Source organism: Manacus vitellinus, unplaced genomic scaffold, assembly GCF_001715985.3.
Source record: "Manacus vitellinus isolate BGI_N305 unplaced genomic scaffold, ASM171598v3 scaffold_3_pilon, whole genome shotgun sequence".
Taxonomy (NCBI): Eukaryota; Metazoa; Chordata; class Aves; order Passeriformes; family Pipridae; genus Manacus; species Manacus vitellinus.
In genome coordinates this window covers 26424606-26445918 of record NW_021940535.1, presented here as the reverse complement: position 1 = coordinate 26445918, position 21313 = coordinate 26424606, and the positions used below count along the sequence as shown (strand labels likewise).

The 21313-nt window shown below is 34.0% G+C and overlaps 1 protein-coding gene across 1 annotated transcript in view; it reads right to left on the bottom strand.

Moving 5' to 3' along the window:
- The window catches only part of CRPPA (CDP-L-ribitol pyrophosphorylase A), a 108184-nt gene that overhangs the window by 37939 nt on the left and 48932 nt on the right, over positions 1–21313 (bottom strand). Inside the window, exons 6-9 of the mRNA XM_008920360.2 lie at positions 16440–16537; positions 13308–13397; positions 12441–12533; positions 7927–8055 (exon numbers count right to left, since the gene is read on the bottom strand). Of these exons, the coding sequence (XP_008918608.2) occupies positions 7927–8055; positions 12441–12533; positions 13308–13397; positions 16440–16537 (410 nt within the window). The remainder of the gene's footprint in view (positions 1–7926; positions 8056–12440; positions 12534–13307; positions 13398–16439; positions 16538–21313) is intronic.

The window sequence follows — 21313 nt, the reverse complement described above, 5'->3', positions numbered from 1 at the left end:
AAGAAAAGAAAAATGGTTAGAAGAGAAATGGAACTGAAGGATTTGTTTCCTGTTACAGTAAACAGAAAAGAAAGAGGTCAAATGATAAGAAGTCTTGCAAAAAGAATCAGGTAGTACAGCAAGACCTACAAGAAGAGTCAAGATTCTAGGTTCTGAAAGAGCCAGAATCAAAAGGCAAGAAAGAGGAGGGCAACATTGCAGACTGAGGGAAAAAGACAGAACAAACTGCAGGTGAGTGGCTGGGGAAGAGAGAGTTAAGAAATCAAACCAATGTAAGAAGAAACAATGTTTTGTATTATATTTTGCATTAAGGATACAGATGCGTCACAGAATGGAACAAAGCTAAGGAAAAGAGCCTGGATTACGTGCGTTGAATATAAAACTACAAGGGGATAGAAATGAAATAATGAAAAATTGAGGAAACTTGCTAAAAAGAAGGTAAATGAGTAGTTAAGAGTATTAAATCCTCACAGGAAATATGGAACACAAGGTAACCATACTGAAAGCACAAAGCCAAAGGATGCTGCCTCGCAGGACTGGGGGGAATGGCTCAAGAAAGGGCAGAAGGAGGGCAGTATGGGAGGTTATAAGAACAAGAAGGTATCCTTCAAAAATATGTAGACATGCCCAGATAGAAAAAATAGAGAGAATAATATGTTTTGGCATAGTAAATATAAAAAAACCAGTACAGCAAACAAAAAAGCTCCAACCACCCAAAAAAAGATTTTGAGGAACAACTAGCAAAAACCAATAATTAATCCTTCCTCATACACAGCAGAAGCAGGAAGTCTGCCAGAGAGTCTGTAGGGCCAACTGATGATCAACAGGTACAGCGGGCACACAGGAAAGACACAGTGATTGCAGGGAAACTACATTAATTCTTTGAATTGGTGTGGGGAAATTCATATGCCGGATCCCCTCTTTCTTAATGGCCAACTAACCTGTAAAACTGCAGTTACTGTAGAAGAGGTATGGAAGAAATTAAAGAGAGGAATGTGACAAACCCTCAGGACTATGGGGTATTCACCCAACAGCTCAGTTCCTAGTGGTGTGCATCATCTCTAGTTTAAAAATTGCCTTAGTAGGCACAACTGTGTGGGAATACTTTCAAACTTAAAACAAGAATAGAAAGCCATACATCTGTACCAGACAATTTAACAAAAATGTTAAGTACTCGACAGTAAGAGCAGAGGGCAAGTTAAAGATGATGATAAAGTCAACATGTCTTTCTTTTAAGGTTTGACTTTGCAATCTTACTCCATTTCTTCAAAGGACAGTTGATCGAATTTACTGGGGTTTCCAAGACTCTCAACAAATTTCCTTGCCAAAGGTTTTTAAGAAAATTAAGGTGCTAGAAGATAAGACAGAAGTCCTCACAGGGATAAATCCTTGCTCTAGAGTATAGAGGGTAGGAGTAAATGGTCAGTCCTCAGAGCAGAACCCACGTAGTTCAGGTGGGATTTGTTATAGGATCTATGTTGTTCAACACATTCATAAATGAACTGGAAAAATGAGTAAACAATAACATGAATTTACTTATGATACAAAGTTCATTAGGGTAGGGGCTGACTAAAATGAAATGCAGAAAGATCGTTATGAACTGAGTAAATAGGCAATAAAATGATAAATGAAACTGAATGTAAGTGAATGTAAAACAACACCTGTAGATTTCACATTTTAAATGATGAGACCTCAGCAGAACAGAAGAAAGAACTGTATTTAGGACATTATTTTGTGAAGAAACATCTCCCTTTCTTTGTTTTCCAGTCTATCTAGTTGTTCATTAGGGGACACACTGGAGGCTAAAAGTTTACATGGACCTCAGGGGACACGACAAGAGCATGAAACAGAAATCCTTCAGGACTAGTTATCTGCTAAATCACATCTCTGGGGGACAGCAAGGAAGCCAGGTGAGAAGACTAATTTTTAATGCCCAGCTTAGCATTGCTTTAAGTTGACAATTGCAGCACTAACAACTCAAAAGTGGAACTGTCCCTAAAGAGATACAATGAATTTCAGAGGTTTCTGTTAGGCAAGCTAGCAATGGAAAAGTTAAAAGCCATTTGTTTGCAAACAAAATTTTGTGTCAAAATCCTTTCATCTTAAATGTTTATATATTTCCACTAAGAGATAGCAGGTCAACATCAAAGCTTTCATAAGGCAAAAAAAAAATAAATATCAGAATCATTCGTACTAAGAGATTTGAAGATGAAACTCTGATTTGATGCTCATGGTATTTTGTTTTGCAAATGGTTCCAATTCAATGTTTATTTCCTATTACATTAAAGTATCTAGAATAATGAATAACTACATACTTTTCTAAGTTGCTATATTGTATATTTCATATTTTCTTTTCCTCTAGAGAGCTCAGCATTTCAGCTTTAATCCACTTGTTCCCCAAATTCCAGTCCATACTATGAAGCTATTTTAGAATAATATATTTTATACAACTAAAATATTCACAAAAGAAACAACTGGCAACTTTTATTGCCTGACGTTGCCAGAATGGCTGAACTGGGGTGTAAGAGCAAGGATGCTTAAAGACTGTTTTATGAAGACAGGACTTTAAGATAAGTCTACATGCCTTAATCATTTTGGCTGACAAGGTGACAGAAGAACTCTGATTTCTCCAATTATAAGTTCAATAGCTGAAACAAGACTAAAAAGGTCATGTGTAAAAGGCATAAAACATTAACCTCATCATTTAACAACCTCAGCTTGTTAAACTGCTAGAAGTTGTAATAGCAGAGACAAATTGAGCAACTTTCTGACCTTTCTCTGATAAAAACCTATACAGTTACTTAATGAAAACCCAAAGGTTACCAATTATTTTTCTTAAAAGCCCATCATCCTCAGACTGGGAATTTGGTACTGCATTGCAAAGTTAGTTTGTGGAAATGCTTCATTTGATTGCCCTTAGTAGAGCTGCACGGGTATAATAAGTCTACTAATTTATTACCTGTTTTGGCTAGAAGAGCATGAAGACTTCAGGGGAAAAAAGGAAAGGCAAGAGAGAGAACAACAGAGAAAGATTTACTGATGAATGAACGGCTAGGACTTTGTATTAATAAGCTTACAGATGTTGATTTTTATTAGGTTACTCACACAGAAAGTTTCAAAGTGATTTGGTTTCCCTCTCTGTCCCAAACTCTGTGGAATCAAGATCACTCAGGCTCATCACACATTTACACAATTTTCCTTGATGAAAGGATGAATAGGCCATAGGATCCCAATACTTCAAAGCTCAATTTCTGACTCTTGAAAATACTAAACAGTAATTAACAGCCTTAAGGACTTCTATGAATAAATGTAGGTTTCCAGATTGATTACAATCTATTATGTCATTGCACATGAAATAAAAAAATGGCATTTTGAAAAACAACAAAAAAAAGAGGTCCTCAAGCAGCATTCCAATCATTTTAATCAGATTGCAATCATTTGACCAATTCAGTTATAATTCTTAAATGAATTAAGAAGCATGCAGGGGTCATGTAGGGCAGGACTCATTTGTTTTCAATGAGTTTTCAAAGCTTTAGTTTGTGTTCTTACTTCATTTGCCCTTCAATCTCATAATCTCACTACTAGTTGCCAAACCACCTTCTGCTTTGCGGATTATTCCATTTGGGGTTGTGTTCCCTGTTTTGAGAACTACTGCCTTAATGTTTGCACATAATACTATATCAAGGGATCTTTAATGAAAAAGAAAGCATAAATGTTTACCTTTGGGGTTTACCAAGTCAGACAGAAAACACTTTTAGCACTCTTAAGTATTTCTTGAGCCATGAAGCACACTGTAGATGATCCTCTTGTCTTCAGAAAGTCTTTAAGGCTACAATAAGTGTCCAGTATGTTTGCATAAGAAATCACCCACAGTTCAGTTTTCTTTTAGTTTCAACAACTTCATAACAATTATTCTATTGTGCCATTTGTCTCTTTTTAGAGTATGGACTGTGATTTTCCTGGCTGTCAGGGAATAGTTTCTTTATCTTAATCAAACAGAAGTTTCAGAGGCAAAAGTATTTGGAGTCCCCTTACCACAGGCAAGCCTTAGCACATATTTGCTGTTCTGACCCTACATTTTGTCATTTACCTCTCTGAAATAGGATTATTTTAAATTAATACAGTTCTATAACCAAGATATATTAGTTATTAGTATTGCTTTCATATTTTAAAGCTTTCTGTGGCTTCCTATGTCCATCCAAACATGCTTTATTTTGGATGATCACTGTTCCTTTTTATTCTTTGTGAAAAGTAATAAAGTTATTACTGAAACCTACAGACCAAGATTTTATTACTGTAACCTTTATAAGCTACTGAATTTGAACTCCTATGACAGGAAATGCTGCTTATATTTTCTGTGTGCTGACTAATTTTTGTAATTCAGTCATAAGAAAATTATTATTTCGAAAGGAAGAAGAGCAGTAAACAAATAGCACATTTTAAAAACACTACTATCATATTTAAGCATAAACCCATTAGCTACCTAGGATATGTTTAAAGATAATTATCCACATGTGTGAGATCAAGGCCCAAGTTCATTAATACTCCATTGCTCAGAGCATGGAAAACAAATTACTACCAAATGCAGCTGAGGTTTCCTCCCAAATCTTGTAGTTTGAATGATATAAAGCAATGCTTTTAAGATTAATATATTTCCAGCCTGGCATGGATGCAATGATTTGATATTACCTTTGATATTCTTTGGTTTCTTAGCAGTTCTTAAGACTACTTTTATGTAAAATTTTGTTTATTTAAGAATAACTTGGCTTCTTTTTATAGGCTTTCCTCCTAATATTCAGAATTTGCTATTCTGCATTACACCCTACTAGACTATCATTAATACAAAGATTCTTATTCTAATACAGAATAATTCCATACCAGTTATTGCTATTTTCAAGGTGAACTACTCAATAAATCAAAGCAGTTGGAATTTTACTAACATTTTCATCAACATATGCTGGTAACATCTTCCATGAAAAATGGATTTTTCTCCCTTTTTTAAATTCACCTTGTTTGTCAGCTATTTCCTTCAACTCATCTGAAAAATATTCAAAAACTAACTCTATAAGTTCAGACTCTGGAATTTACTGATTTTTTTTTTTTTTTTTACTCTTTTCCCCTTTGCATTTTGAATGAGTAAACTATTTCTAATATTCTGGAACTGTTTTAGAAAAGAAAAAAGTTAAAATTATTTTCACAACTGAACTTTAAATTAACAGCGTTTTCAGGATGCAAAGTAGAGCTGTTATGAAGAGGATCCAATCTTAGTATCAATATCAGTTGATGTTCCATGCATGATGTTTACAAGAGAAATAACTATTTGTGTACCAGCTTATGCATTCAATTTTGAGCAAATGGAAGGTACAAAGTAGTTTATTTATAAGGCACATTAAAGCCTTTTCCTTTAATTCTCCTGATTATCTTCTTGGTGTATCAAATATTCACAAAAATACCTGATATTTCTTTCTGAATACCAAATAAACATGGCATTTAAGAAGTGAAAATAAAGACTCATAATTTTTCTTAGGGCTTCTTCAGCTCTTTTAATGCCACCAAAAACATACTCCTCTGTTCCAAAAGCATTTCATTTCCTGTTCCAAAAGATTAAAAGATTTATAATTTTTTTTACATTTTTTACATCATATAAAATATTTATTTCAAAATATTTGCTTTGCTAATGTAGAATCTGAAAGACTGCCCTCATATTCTTTTAGACCTAGATATCATCACACCCACCTAATCATATAACCCACCTCAGTATTACCATGGTCATGTGTCTCAATAAACTTCTCATCCCTTACATTTTATCCCTGTTTTAGAATTAGTAAATCTGTATCTATTAACTGTGTATGTCTGGTAGTGAGGATATAAAACTGTCAGCTAGAGGTAAGCGCTATGAAGTAATTATCTGCCATCACTCTTTTCCTGAAATAAACTATAGCTTTCCAGGACTTCTGGAAAGCAGACAGTGACAGAAGATATTGCAAAAATAGGCTGAGTATCCTGCATTACAGCATCAGGTGTTTTTTGTGTTTCCACTTCTTCTGGACTGCCCATCATGCCTGAATGAAATTTACCTTTCCATTCTCGAGCATGGAATTCACCTATTAACGAGTTGTACTAAAAGTAAAATACCTTGGTGACTCTCAAATCATGCTCTGGACTTCAGAAAAAAAAACCCAAAACCTGTTTTAAAGATATTTTTTCATGTAACAAACTGCTTTTGTTCACAGTCTCTCTCAGTCTCACCCAAACCAGTAATAAAGTCTGGGTTATGTCATTTCTAGATTCGTTATGTCAAATCTTTCCATAGGTCTTCACTAGAAACAAATATGTTCTTTGTAGATCTGTAGCCAAAAGAAAACTTGATACATATATCACACATATACATATATAATTTCAAAACACTTACAAGCAGGAACTCAAGACTATATCCCTGTATAGGGGATGGGTATTAAAGCCATTTTAAAATAAGATAGATAACTAGAAGTAGTTTACTTACTTTGCAAAGTGTTTTACTCTATTTAATATTTTTTCCATGCTAATAAATGATGGCTCTGCCTGCAGTGATCTTAGATAAAGATTCTAGCATTTTATTTTTAAAAAAATGGAGGCACTAGTCTGCTGCAATTCTCTTACCACCAAGGATCAGGAACTTCCATTCAGATCTCTTACTGCTCTTATACATGCTAGTTAATGTAAAATGTTTTGGTGCCATGGTCATAAAAATCCACCAAAGATTATAAAAGTTTTCCTTTTTCCCAGCTTTACTTTTCAGCTTTACTAACCAGTGCTATCCACATATGTCTATTTGATCCACTTGAATACTCAACGAATTTTAAAAGGAAAAAAATATAGTTACACTAAAGCAATATTTGCAACGTTACTTTTTACCATGCTAAGGTGCCTCAGAGCTGTTTCCAACAGTTATTCAAATTGTTTTTACTAAAGGAAGCCAGTTCACCCTGGAAAAAATGGGGTTTGATAGTACCAGAAAGAAGACTGAAAATAGTTGTATGCCCCTGTATGTTTTACAAACAAGAGACAAACTAAAATCATATAATAGCAATATTCATATTCTGTTGGCATCAGAAGTCTGTAAAAGCATAAACTGATAGGTATTGATACTCATAGCTCTTAATAAAGCCAGAGAATTTGAAGGGATAATCAAGTGTTTGGTATACCAGAAAAAGACACAAAACTTTAGCCATATTTAACAATTATATATAAACACCTAGTTCAACCAAAAAAAAAAATCAGTTAAGATTACATTTATTCTTCTTTATTAAAATTCCTATTGAATATCTAACTTACTACTTCCTTCACTGCTGACTGAATTAAGAATCTGCAAAACTATATCTGCACTGGAGGCAAGGCAGCCACTCTTCTGGTTGAAAGAACATGTATTCCAGGCAAAACAGTTTATTTTAAATAGTTTTTGTGAGTACAAAGGATGCTGAAGTGGTAACCCTTTTTGCCTCCACTTGAGGCAATTTAGTACTATTACAGACAGACACTGTCTCAACACCTATGTGCTGTGCCTTTCCTGTCCCCTGAATACCAAACACTGTTTTGATGAGGGACGTAAAATACCGCAGAATCACTGACTGAATGTACTTTTACTATTTTTTACCTTTTTCATGCTGCACAAACAAGTTTCAAAGCAGAAAAGCAAAATGGGCCCTGATGTTTTCATGTGCTTCTAAAAAATGTTTACCATTTATTCCTCCCAAATCAAAAAGCTTACATTTTTGCCTATAACTACAGGCTTGTCTGAATTTTGAACAAGAACAGGCAAGAATCTTCAAAAAAATCCTTTTCAAGTAATATTTATTTCCCTTTGATTTTGTTTTAAATGAAGATTCTATCATTAATCATATAAATGGCAAAAGAAGATAATTTGCACATAGAAAAATAATTACATACCTTATATTGGATAAGGAGACCATAAACCAAAATGTTTTTCTTTTTAGTTTCCCTTGCAAATTTCTTGATGCTAGCTAGTTCTTCCATCCCAATGCTGAAAGAATTATTTCCTGATATATCCAAGTACACCTGGAAAGGAACAAATAAGGAAAAAAAAAAATCCATTTTTTCCATAGTATGCCATTCTAGACTGCCAAATTTTAGTTATGTTTTAGTGTTATGTTAAGCACACATAAAAATACAGACTAACAAATGTTTTTCTTAGCTAGCTTCTATTACTGTTGAACTCCATTGCTTATACATTTAGTGACATGAAAATTATTTCTTTTCAAAACACAATGAAACCAGAACACATCAAAACACAATGTAATAACTGCATCTTAAAAATATTCAATTAAATCAGAAAACAAGCAGCATTCTTTTCTAAGTTCTATTCTAACTTTCACAGTTGGTTGTGGTTTGGTTTTTTTTTTTACTATCAGGGTACTACAGAAATACAGGTGTTTTTCTTAAGCCTCTTCAAGGTTTTCAAGAGTTACATTGTTTAAAGTTTTATTTTGAATTTACTATCCTTTCAGTATAGCATATTAGTTGCCTAAATTGGATTAATTTCAAGATAATGCTTCAAGTTTAAAAAGCAGAAACTACTTCAAAAGAAGATAGGGATACGACTTTCCTGAGCTTCTGGTCAGGGAAAGGTAGGTCTCATATCCATCAGGGATACTGCACAAACATGGTGGGTCTTATGGGATCTGAACTAGTATTTCCTGGGAAGTTATCAACTAGTTCAACCCTTTCCCAAGGCTTATGTATTCCATAGTTTAATCAATTTACTTTACAAAGCTTCTATTAACTGTAGAAATCAAATTAAGGATGATGATTTGTACATATAAAGTTTTGGCATCTATTAATAGCAGAAACACCTCTTCCCTAAAACAAGAACATTTTTCTGGCTGAATGATTCCATTGATGTAAAATTTATCTGTGACCACTACACAGAAGTAGAAGTATAGAGGTTGTCCCAGACACCAGCGCTTGGGAAAATTATTTCAAGTTCTCTTTGTACCTTATGTTCAATTTATCCTGACAACAAATAAGTCTTCACCCATCTTTCCTAGCAATACTTTTTAAAAAAAATGTTTATTGTCCAAGTGTGTACTCATCAGAAGCAAAGCTATAGTCTTCTACTACACAGGCAGAAATTAATTTTCACATACTTGCTGTTTTGTTATTTTTTTACCCAAAACAAAGCTAAGTACTGCTCATTTACAGCCATTTACAAGAAATTATAAAACTTATTATTTTAAGAGAACTCAACCTATTTCCTCTACCATTAACCTGTTCCACAGTTTTAAAAAGAGATTTTTCTCAAACTCACTTTTGTACTGAAATGCAAAGTATTCCAACTACAGAGCTGAAGTACCAGCATTCCTTTCTTTCTAACGGTAAGTTATAGCAACAAAATAAAAATCATAGCCATTCTACAAACACGAATATGTATTGCTCAAAAAAGTAATGTCAGTTTAAGAGTATAATTAATTTGGTTATAACAGAGGTGGAGAGGACACTGGCTTGATACAAACAAATAATTGCATGAAATTTACTTCTGGGCTTCCTATTTCTCCTGTAATATTAATCTTTCCTTTTGTCCAAATACAGCAGTACAATTGCTGCTTCAGCTTACAGATGCCTCAAAATAATCCAGTCTGACACCAAGATAAAGGACAGACTTTGAAATCTGTGGCAATTGACAGGTGGGAATATGGACAGAAGCCATCATGTCCAGCACAAGCCCATCCTTTTACTGGGACAAGGTTCTCCAGGCCAGTTAAACAGACAATCTGGCACAATAATAACACCTGTCATTTTTACAACTAAAAAAGCTGACTATTGGAAGGAAAAATAAAACTTTTTCTCTTAATTATCAGATTGTTATGAAAAAGTGACTTGTGTTGCAAAATCAAAGGACAGACAAGAACTTTCCAATTACACACAAGTCTACATTAGACTGTTCCTAATTATGAGTTTAGAATTGAAGCAGTTAGCTGCTCTCGTCATTTATGCTTTCAATTCTTCACTACCAGAAAGAGTTTTACTTTTGAGACTAGAAATGCATAATGTTTCCCTTCCAGCTGGTACCTAAGACCTATGCATTTAATTGTCACTGTATTGCTTAAAATTCTGATTCGCATTTGTCTGAGAACTATTAATATGCCCTTTTATGTCAAAAGAAAGTATCTTATAGGAGTTTTCACGAACAATTCTTTCAGGCTACATGTTAAGCAAAGTATATAGGAAAGAATAAAACAGAGGAAAATCCCACTCATGAGCCTTAGTGAAGAGGACACACAACATTGACTTTAATTAAAAACCACTGAGAGAAATTTTTGTCCCCCATACCATCTGTAATGAGTTTTAGGGATCAGAAGTTTAAAGGACTTCAATGCTTCCTAGTGATTAATATGAGATAATGATTCGCTTAACTAATTCTTTAGTAATTTAAAACATAACTTCCAGATTTGCTATTTATTCCTTCTTGTATTTCTAAAAGATAGTGTGGTACTTCCATCAAATGAAAGTGTAGCACCACTTTGCAATTAGGGTATATCATTTTTAAAAAATACCTTTAACAAATATATGTGTCTCTATGTTTTAAATGTCAGCAACTGTTTCCACCTCATTATGAGACTTTCATCCGCTGTCTAGTTCTGGGAAATTTCAAGTAGTTGCTGGATCTGGGGTATAGGAAGCAGTTTAAATGTATAATTTTCTCCTAAGGCTATTTTCGAAGGAGTTCACCTGAACAATTTGTGCATGCAGAAGGCTGCTCAAGCAAGTACACTTTCATTAAAAATAGTGCTGGGTTCTACAATGATTTGAAGGTGTAGTATCTCAGGGGCAAACCCCAAGTTTCACAGTGAAGCATTATTTGCATTCATACTTGCTTCTTAGTAGATTTTAAGACCAGAATATTTATAGTTACAATATTAAGTTCTCACATTCTGTGCGTCACACTAAAAAACATATTTAATTCAAAGTCCTGGCCAGAAAACAGCTAAGAATTGGGTACAAAATAAGCATGCTTTTAACACCATAGCTGGTTGATGAACAGTTTCAACTATATCTGCACACCCCCAAAATTTAACATAGACAGAAATGGTTTTTTACATTCTTGATATAAAAGACTAATGAAAACATTCTCAGTCCAGAAAAAAGCATTTTTCACATCCAGTAGCCTTGTAAATGGGTAACTGAACGGGAGGCTGCCCAGGAAAATGGTTGAGTCGCCAGCCCTGGAGGTATTTAAAAGATGCATAGATGTGGCACTCGGGGACGTGGTTTAGTGCTGGACTTGGCAGCACTGGGTTAATAGTTGGACTTGATCTTAGAAGTCTTTTCCAAACTAATTTTGTGATTCAATGCAACTTTTTTCCTTTGTAAAAGTAATTAATCTTCATGATATCTCGTTCAGTTGTAAGTTCAGTAATGAAATTTCATCATTTAAATTTCAGTTTAAGCTAAAATTCCAAAGTAAATGCTCAGTTTTACTCCCAGGTCACTACACTGTGGACTTAAGTAACTATTCAGGACCCATGAAAAATATTTCTTTTGCAAAAGCTTCATGTATGGAACTATACTTTAAAATCACAACATATTATCTTGTGTTATTGCTGGAGAGTGTAATAAATGAAGTCCAGAGGCACACTCTTTGTGACAGATAGCATTAATGACTTTCATTCCACCCAATACTTCTCATCCCTACCTATTAAGCCAGAAAAAAAAATGACAGAATTAATTGGAGCTGGTTACACTGCATGGAGACTTTCAAATCTACTCATATTTTCTGCTTTTTAACAGTCCGAATAAAAGTCATGTACACTTCAGCTGTCATTTGCATAAACTGGTAAATTATTCTGGCATTCATTTCAAATATTAAGATTCATTATTATTCTGGCATTCATTTTGAACAATGAAAAATTCAGCAAAAAGTACACTTTAAAACTTTTGCCATATACCGGAACAGACTTTTCAGTCTTACAACACCTCAGTAAGTAAAGTATGTACTAGTTACATTGCAAAGTACTTCAAAGTCAATTTTTAAGACTTGGATCAGAAAAGCAACAATAATTTTAAAACTTTGAATAAACTACATAGCATAGAAAAAAACAAAGCCACTTAATTCTGTTTCATCTCAGGATTTAAGCACAACACATGATTTGCAGCATCCCCAGCAGAGATGGAGCCCAACAGTAAGGCAGGAGTTAATAGTTCAGTACAACCAGCCAGCCACAATGAGTCTTTCATAGAAATATATAACTAATAAATTGTCATTTGCGAGTGTCAGTTTATGTCTTCACAGCATGCACTTGTTGAAGTGCAAATGAGGCTCTTTAGAGTCCAATTTACAGCTAGAATTTACAATTTTATTCTGAGCTAGCAGCAGTTTAAGCTTAGTCTAACATTTAAAAAATCTCATGAGATGCTTTCTACAGTAACTTACAGGAGTTACCTACCGAAATAAGGACAACTGGATGTAAGAGAGGAATATCTGATTTTTCCAACATATGCACTAGTTGCTGAGTTTCTTGAATGGCACACTTTTTATCCTAAATGAAAATAAATGTCTAGAATTATGGAAGACATCAAAACTATATAAAAACTATCATTAAAAGCTATAAAAATAGAATTCAAAGATCTGTCATTTACGAAAAAAAAAATCACCACCACCAACATAAAAACAAAACAAAAGAAAACAAAACAACAAAAAAAGCCCCCAACACATCACTTTTTTTGTTTTGGGGGTTTTGAGTTGGTTAGCTGCTTGGTTTTAATATACAAATGTAATGGTATTGTTTGGTAAAGTTATAGCTGTTTCTGTTTGAAAAAAATGGAGACTAATAATATTACCCTTAAGAAATATCTATACATAAAACAAGATTAAGGGTCTTGATTGGTCTTAGATATGGTTCATCTATGGTTCATGGGAACCTTCCTGTTCCCATACTGTGACCCAAATACAGATTGCATGGCATGCATATGTCCAGAATGGGAAACACTAATTTAGACCATGGTGGCAATGCACAGTTAGATGATTACGCATATGACAGACTTTCCTTGAGAAAATTCACTTCAATACAACATCTACAAAAGGGAATCTTCAACCACTTTCAGTTTCATCCCTCTTGTTCAAGAATTCATGGCTGGTTTAACAACATAATTATGCTCAGAAGTCCAGTTTGGTGCGCATCAGAAACATCAACTTTAGAATGGATACAGCATGAGGACAGAAATAATAAACAACTTACTATTCAGATACTTTATATTTACCATTACTAACAAGTTTAAGTGCAAAAGTAAAAGCATGCATCCTTACTACTTACATTTACACAAACAAAATTGTAGCACTGTCCTGAAAAGATGCTTTGTAGATGGCTATCATTTCTGCTTTGAGATATTGATACAGTTTCAACCTGATGAGACAAAAAAAGTCACAAATTTTACTTCAGCCTTAACTCTCTGTTAAAGCTTCCACTATTATGGCAGTTTGTTCATTCAACTTATTTTAAAATGGCAATTATTATTTCCACTACAAGAATTGAAATTTGCTCAGATTTTTAGACGACTCAACAGTGAAGCATGGAGCCCAACCTGTGCTGAAGCATTCTGCTAGGGAAACAGCAGAAACAGCCCTGGAAGCATCAGACACAAGTGCTGCTGCCCAGTTTAGGATGTTCAACTGCCACAGGATCAAGATGATCTAATGATTTTAGATCTCTAATTCTGAGAAAAATCTCTACAATATTCAAATATCTAGGTATTTTGTCTTCATGAAGCTAAAAATAAAAAACATTAAGTATGCATGAAAGACCAGGTGTACTGGTATTGGTATTCTAGGATACAACAAGACTCATCTAGAGTTTCTTCTGAAAATATTTCCTCAATGAATACTCTAAAATACTGTATTAATCTTATTTTGCAACCTATGACACAAGCTAAGAAACTATCTTATTCTAGTTAAAATAAAATGGAGATTCTACTACATTATCAGCTTCAGGCGTGCCTTAAGTGAAAAAGCAAACCAGGTAGTAGAGGGGGAATATGTTCCCCAATAGGAAATAACACTTTGAAGTAAATAAAAAAATCTTTAAAATAAGGCAAAAAAACCCCAACTTCATATTGCTTTTATCAAAGCAGCAAACCCCTCATTCCACTGCTCAACTGAGCTTTATTTCTGGCCAAAAGACAGATTATACATCACAGAAAATGACAGAAACAATACACTGCTGTATTCCCTCGAAATGTCACTTAATCCACAATCCAACAGAAGTACCAAACACAACATTTAAAATGGCTTTGCAATATTATCCAAAGCTGTATTTGTTTATTTTTTTAATACTCAGGGAGTTAACTTTTTGCAAAGGAAGGTGGTTTAAAACCCAGAAGTTGATATTTATGTTCTAAGGATTTCAGAAACATTTTGGGTTGAAATTTTGATAACATAGCCCCAGATAGCTGACATTTAATATTTTAAAAAATTCACAGAAAGTATGAATTACTTAAAAATAATTGAAAAATGCAATACTCCAGGGCTCTCCTGGCTTGAACCTCTGCAGATGTAAAATCAGAAATTCCTGGTACCTTTACAACCTTGCATATACTTTGAGGAACAGGAGCACACTGCCTGCCAGAGTCTTTTCAGAAGGTATTTGGAACATGACCCAAGGCAGAAGGCCTACTTTTATTTTTTCCCTTGAGATATTATAATACAGGACGCTTAAGTATTTCTGAACATTTAAAAATTCATATAGTGTATCAGAATTTTGATTTAACTTCACAATTTGATAAAGTAGCAAACGAAGCATTTTTTTACAGCCATATTTTTCAGAAAAAAATAAATCAAATTCCTCTGTTGGAAAAGAAAGCACAGCTGCCTAATTAGAAGCTTCAATAAATAATAAATTAACTAAAACTAATTCTTATTCTATCTGGCATGTTAGTATCCTATGCAAAAGTACTTTTTAAAATTAAAATTAATATTTTTATCAACTACTTGAGAGAGCAAAAATTACCTAAAAATACCACTTTGGTAAAAAGTGATTGTCACATAGCGTTTCAGTGTTTAAACAGAAAAGAGCATATGGATTTGCTTAATTACTTCTGGTCCTTGTACGAATTGATATTCAGCTAGTTCAAGAAGCAACGATGTCAAGAACATGAAAACAGGAATTATAAATATGTTTTCTTTAATGTTTCTTTTACTTATCAGATGCCCTGTGCTGAAGTTTCAACTTTATTCATCATCCACTTTTATAAAATCTAAAATTTATCCCAAGACATTGGGAAGCTGTAAAAGTTATTTAAATTATATCAGAATTTAAAATTACAATTAATACCAATCCAGCAGATAGACAATGCAATCATTAAGAAATTAGTGAATTTCTACTGGTGAAATGCTAGTTCATTTCCTACTTGAAAACAACCAGATATTTTTATATGCTGCTTGTGGATATTTATCCATTCACAAAAATAACACACAACTTTATCCAGTTGATTGCATTTCATGTGACAGCAGCACCTTGTCACTGAAAAAGCAGGAGTAATTTCCAGTCACAGAAGAAAACACCTTCAGCCCCCATTTAGGTTTGTCTGCTTCAAAAGAAAGGGTTAAATAACAACCTTAAGGAAAGATTCAACTTATGTCTTTCAAAGTAACATATCTTGAGCAAAACATTCATTCCTTAGTTATACTGCTTAGAGTAACAGTGATTAAAATACTCTTAAAGTACTTTGCAAGCAATAACTCTTGCCTAAAAAAATTTTTTTAGAAAAGTTTTTATTTTCATTTTCTTTATCAGTTCTATTTTTAGGTCTTTTTTCCCCCTGCTGTTGGCATTATCATGTTATTAGAGTCTCTCTCAGAAATCCCTCAAACAAAATTTCTTTTAAATTCTTCTTTAATGATACATATAGGAGTCAAGAAATATCAAAAAAGGAAAAAGGTAGTTAAATGACAGTAGAAAATTCCATCAGTATCCTAAAGCAAAGTGCATTCACTGTGAGTGAAATGTACCCCTAGGACTCAAAAAAACTGATTAACTAGATTTTGCACTTGCAGCTCCGCAGGAAAACAACTTACTCTTTAATTGGTTCAGACTTTAACTTCAAAGTATCAAAAGCATTTCCTCTTTAACATATTTGTAACAATTTGGGCTTACTGAATTTATAAAATCTAAAGAAAATGGCCTCTCTGTCGTCTGGATTCAATTTCTCCTCTAATCTAATATATACATTTTAAGTGCATCTGTAAGATCCCCTTCTACTGCCTAACTGGGCAGAAGATGCTTCTTTCTTGGTAATTTCCACACCTGGTGTCAATCCTGTGTAATAAATACCATGGTGACACAGGAAGTCTCAGTGTCTGTATTCACATTATTTAGACCATTTCTTATGAGTAGTGGCAACCAGAAACACTAAATTAGTCATACAGTTGAAAGCCATAGAGATGCACTTACTTTTATTTGTCTTTTCAGAGATTCAGGAAGGAGAAAACCAACTTGTGCAACAGTTTCATTTGCATCGGTAATAACACAAACTTCTTGTGAAAGGTTGTCTGTGATTGAGAAAAAAACCTTAGTATTTCATGCAAAAATAAATCAATCAAAGTTACCAATCTGCAAAACATTACCTTCAATCCATACTGCTGTCTCTCGACAGAACCTTTTCAACAGCTGTAAATTTAAAGACTACTTATTTCAAGGCACAGTTAATCTAACTACATCATTTGTATAACATAAATTTCAAATATAAAATTCAGTTTATATTTTTTATGATTTTCTGCAATGTGAAATCATCTCATGAGGCCTGTCCCCAAAGCCCATTTAAATAAGGGATTCCTTTTACAAGATATTTTTCAGGTCCACATTAATGACACTAGATGACAATCAAGAAAATGTTTTTAAAAGTTCATATGACATATCACTTCAACAGATCACTGAATGCAGTATCAGCAATACTGAGAAAAGAAAAGAAAAAAAAAAAGAAAAAAAACAGGGTATAGCATAAATCTGCTTCCCAACAATATGCACTACAAAATCGCCCCCAAAAAGGATATTGAAAATACTGTTCAGGGAGACAGCAAATATAAATATTCACTGCAACATCAAAGAAGTTGAAGAGTCACTGACAAAGATCATGGAATGGGCAATTTCCTAGATGTTTTACTGGTGCGGGAAAATATAGTATTTTGTTGCTACCAAGTTTCAAGTTACTGCCTGATCTGTTCCATAAAGCCCACAGTTCAGAAAATTAGTATTTTCTCTAGTTATTTATTAGAGGTATTAGATTTGGTGAGCATTTTCCTTTCTTTAAGCAAATAAATCAAAATAATTCAAGTCTGAAATTCTCAGCTGTAATGCAGAAATTTATCCTTTAGATGTTGAATTACTATGCAGAGCAAAATATAGGATTTCTAATATTTTTGGGGTAGCCATTGCATAATTAAAGAGAAATTTCACAAATGTAAAGTCTAATTACATTTAAAACAGACTTCAATGAAAATTCAGGGACAGAAATATACCAAACACCACCACAAAATAAATTAGTAGTGAAAGACATAAGAGAAATTATAAAAATATGGTCTAACTGCTCTTCAAACAAGTCTGAATATAAGGATACATATTTTTTGCATGTGGAAAGTTTTTTTATAATTACATACCACACAGTAAGTTCATTCAGATGCATTCCTTAAGTAAACAACTCACTTTCTACTGTAAACTCAAAGACTTCTTTACAAAAATAGACATAAAGACCTGAAAATTAATTTTAAAGCTGTTGTAGAGTTAACATTATTGGAAAGTGTCTTGTAACTTTCAAACAATTTTCTGTGAGTAGGAAGAGTAAATTAACTGCTGAGAATCACAAAGAATAATTAGAATGATTTTTTTAATCATGCGTATTTATTATGTCCAATATTTATAATGTGACAACAAAAACAGTGGTAGCAACTGACTTCATATTCAGTTAGCAAGAATGGGGAGGGAGGAAGAAAGAGAGAGAACAATGAACATCTGCTTATAAACCATCACAACCAGATGAAAGTGAGAATTAAAAACAATGCATGGCCAGTTCTCACAGGACTGGAAATCACAGGATACCACAACTGCAGGAGAAATTATCTTCCCATAGATTCACTAGGCAAAAAAATATATTGAACATGCATCACAGTTGTCTTCTACTTAATACAGAATAATTTTACCATCTGAAAAATGGTTCAACAGGAAACCATATTGAATTAATTTCTTATCACCAGAAAGAAACCAGTGGGTAGATTTAAATCAGAGCAAGAGTCACTTGAATTTAGTACTGTACATGGAATGCAGATACAAGATAGATATACATAATAAACCAGACTGGCATATCAGATTTCAAGAACTCAGATTCTATTGAACTAAGTAATTTAATGAAGAAGGTCAGGTTGGAACTATTACAAAAATGCACATGTGGAAGAAGGCTGTGGAACCCCAAAAAGCACCATAACTTAGGTTCAGACAGTTCTTTTAAAAAGAAGCCTGTAATCAACAGTAAGTGTCAAAAGTAATCTCACAAGAGGTTGCTCAAAGACTGCAGCTATAAAGACCCATCTCACTCCTCTCTCCAGCCCTCTTAGACCTCTAACTTCCTGCAACAAATAAGAGAGGCAATTACCAAAAAAGTGACTAAGATATGCAGGTTGGATTTAATAAAGAGGAGAGAAAATTCAATGAAGTGTGGAAAAATGTATTTTTAGTCTGGAGAAGGAATGTAATGTTCTAAGGGGAAAGTCTATTAATAAAGTAGGAGAACATTAAAATAATGATAATACACAAATTGAAAAGATACTGCATGCTTTTAAATGATCAAGGAAGCGTATAAAGGAAGGCTAGGAAATCATCATGTATAAAGTCAGCATAGCAAAGCAACAGCTATGTTCTAGTTGAGGTTTGAAACTCATTTTCCATTTAAGTCCAAACTGTTTCAAGTGGTCAAAGACCTCTGTGTTAATTTAGACAGTTTGCACCTTTACTGCATTGTGGAAAGGAAGACCAAGTGGAGCCTTCCTCCCCAAGACTGCCTGTGTCCCACCACTGGTAAGTTGATGGAGCTCCGTGGCTCAATGTAATCATGCTGAACACAGCAAGCACATCTGGAGTGCTGGCTGGTAACTCCATGAATTCCATGAATTCTGCTGCCAGCCAGTAAATCTAACTGCATGTAGCATTTCATTCCTGGTTTTCAGAATTCTGTTTGAGTGAATGAAACAGCCATTCTGGAAAGTCACATCATGGCCATGTCACAAAGAATTTTAATACTCAGCTAAAACCATTTTGTTTTCCATCAGACCATAGATAATTGAGGCTGGAAGGGACCTCAGAAGGTCTCTAGTCCAAACTCCTTCTCAAAGCAGAATCTACCCATGAGGTTAGGCCTGGTCACTCAGCCCCCTGCCCCTCTCACACTTGAAAACCTTCAGAGACTGCACAATGTCTCCAGGCAACCTGTTCATTGCTTAATTGTCCTCATGGCGGAAGAGTTTTTCCTTTTTCTTGAGTTGGAACTTCACTTGGTTCAGTTTTTGTCTATTACCTCTTGTCCCTCTACAATGCACCACTGTTCTACTTCACTTCCCTACTTTCTGCCATAACTTCCTTTTCATCCACCAAACAATTTTTTTGCTCTTTTCTCACTATTGCATTACATATCAAACTCTCTATCTTGCTTTGGCTTCCTTGTCCTCAACTTAGTTTAAACCTATTATTTCCCTGGAAACCTCCTCTTCCAATACTCCCCTCCCATTAACTCTCAGCTTCTTTCCAGATGTACCCTATTATGGAGTAATGCTCCCCATTCACATGTATCACATTTGATCTCATCCATCACTTTTAACATCCACTCAGAGTAAATTTTTTGCATAATATAAAAAATAGTTAAAACCCTGCACTGCCAAATTTAAACACTTAATTTCCCTATCAGGAATTTTTTTTCATTAAAGCTAAATTTGATAGAGAATTTCAGAACGTGTTCCACTACACTTCCCTTTCTTTTTTTCCTCCATCAGAAAAATTCATTTTCAAGTTTTCCATGCCCCTCTTCGATATCTTGAAAGCTTTAGATCACATTATTATTTGGCAACACCTGCCACAGTCTTTATCCTAGGATCCTACCCAATTATAAATTAACTTGTGTGCATGTTTATGGAACTAACTACCTTAGTTAGATAGTGTATTAAGTGTACTGTAATGAAAGACTTAAAGGTTTACCCTGAAAAGCATGCCACAAACAAGCAGCAATTAAAATAATACTTTGTTTCAATAAAGATCATAAGTATCATATCCTAGGGAATTAAAGCCATAAGAAAAAAAAATGCATCTGAATAATAAATAGGTTTTAGCCTACAAACATAATTTTTTTCTCTTAATTGCACATAGGTGTGTATACATACACTTGTTTTTGCATACATATGCTCATTCCACATCATTCTTGGTCTGCCATTACAATTCGTATTATTTTGGAAGCACATCCTATTTATCAAAATTTTGAAGTTCGCAATGAATTCAAAGAAATAAATTAATTTACCAGAATTCTATTTTCACTTTCTACATAGCAATGGCTTGACTGGTCTGGAAATCCAATATGGTTCCCCCTGGCATCCTTAGAAACATCTTTGTTATGAGATGCTACCACTGTAAACCCAAGAAAAATGAAATAAGTACTGCTGAGCATTTAGTTCATTCATGCTCAACAGAATGAGTTTAAACTGTTATCCAAACAACATAGGTAACCAAAAATATCTAACAATTTTTTTTTACCCATTCCACATGTTTCTGTAGCCTTGAAAACTAAATGTCAAACTTGACGCTGCCTCTACCAATATTTGTATACAAGAAAGAAAGGAAGATTTTGTGGTAGAAGACAAGAAAGGGGGTTATTTCCTCCTGACAGTAACTATTCCAAGGAACATTTCCCCACCTGACAGTCTATTTCTTTGCCTCACAGCAGAGAACAGCCACCAGTTCATGAGCATGCCCACGAAAATGCAGTTTACCTCGTGTAAGAACTCTGTCCTTTGATAAACAATGCTTATCTCAATTTTTATTTTTATAAAAAGTCACATAGTTTCTTCACAGAACCCAAATCATAATATGTAGTTCTCAAGAGCTATAAACAGTTTGAAGGCATTAAGATATTTTTCTTGGCACTTGCAAAAACATAATTGTACCTACATCAACAGACACTTCTTTAGCCACATGTGAGGGCAAAATATCCAATCTGTAAGTGAAGTCTCTTGTGAAAAAGTCATTGAAAAAGAAAGGCCCTTAAGAAAAGGAGAAGGAGAGTGAGTCAAACTGTA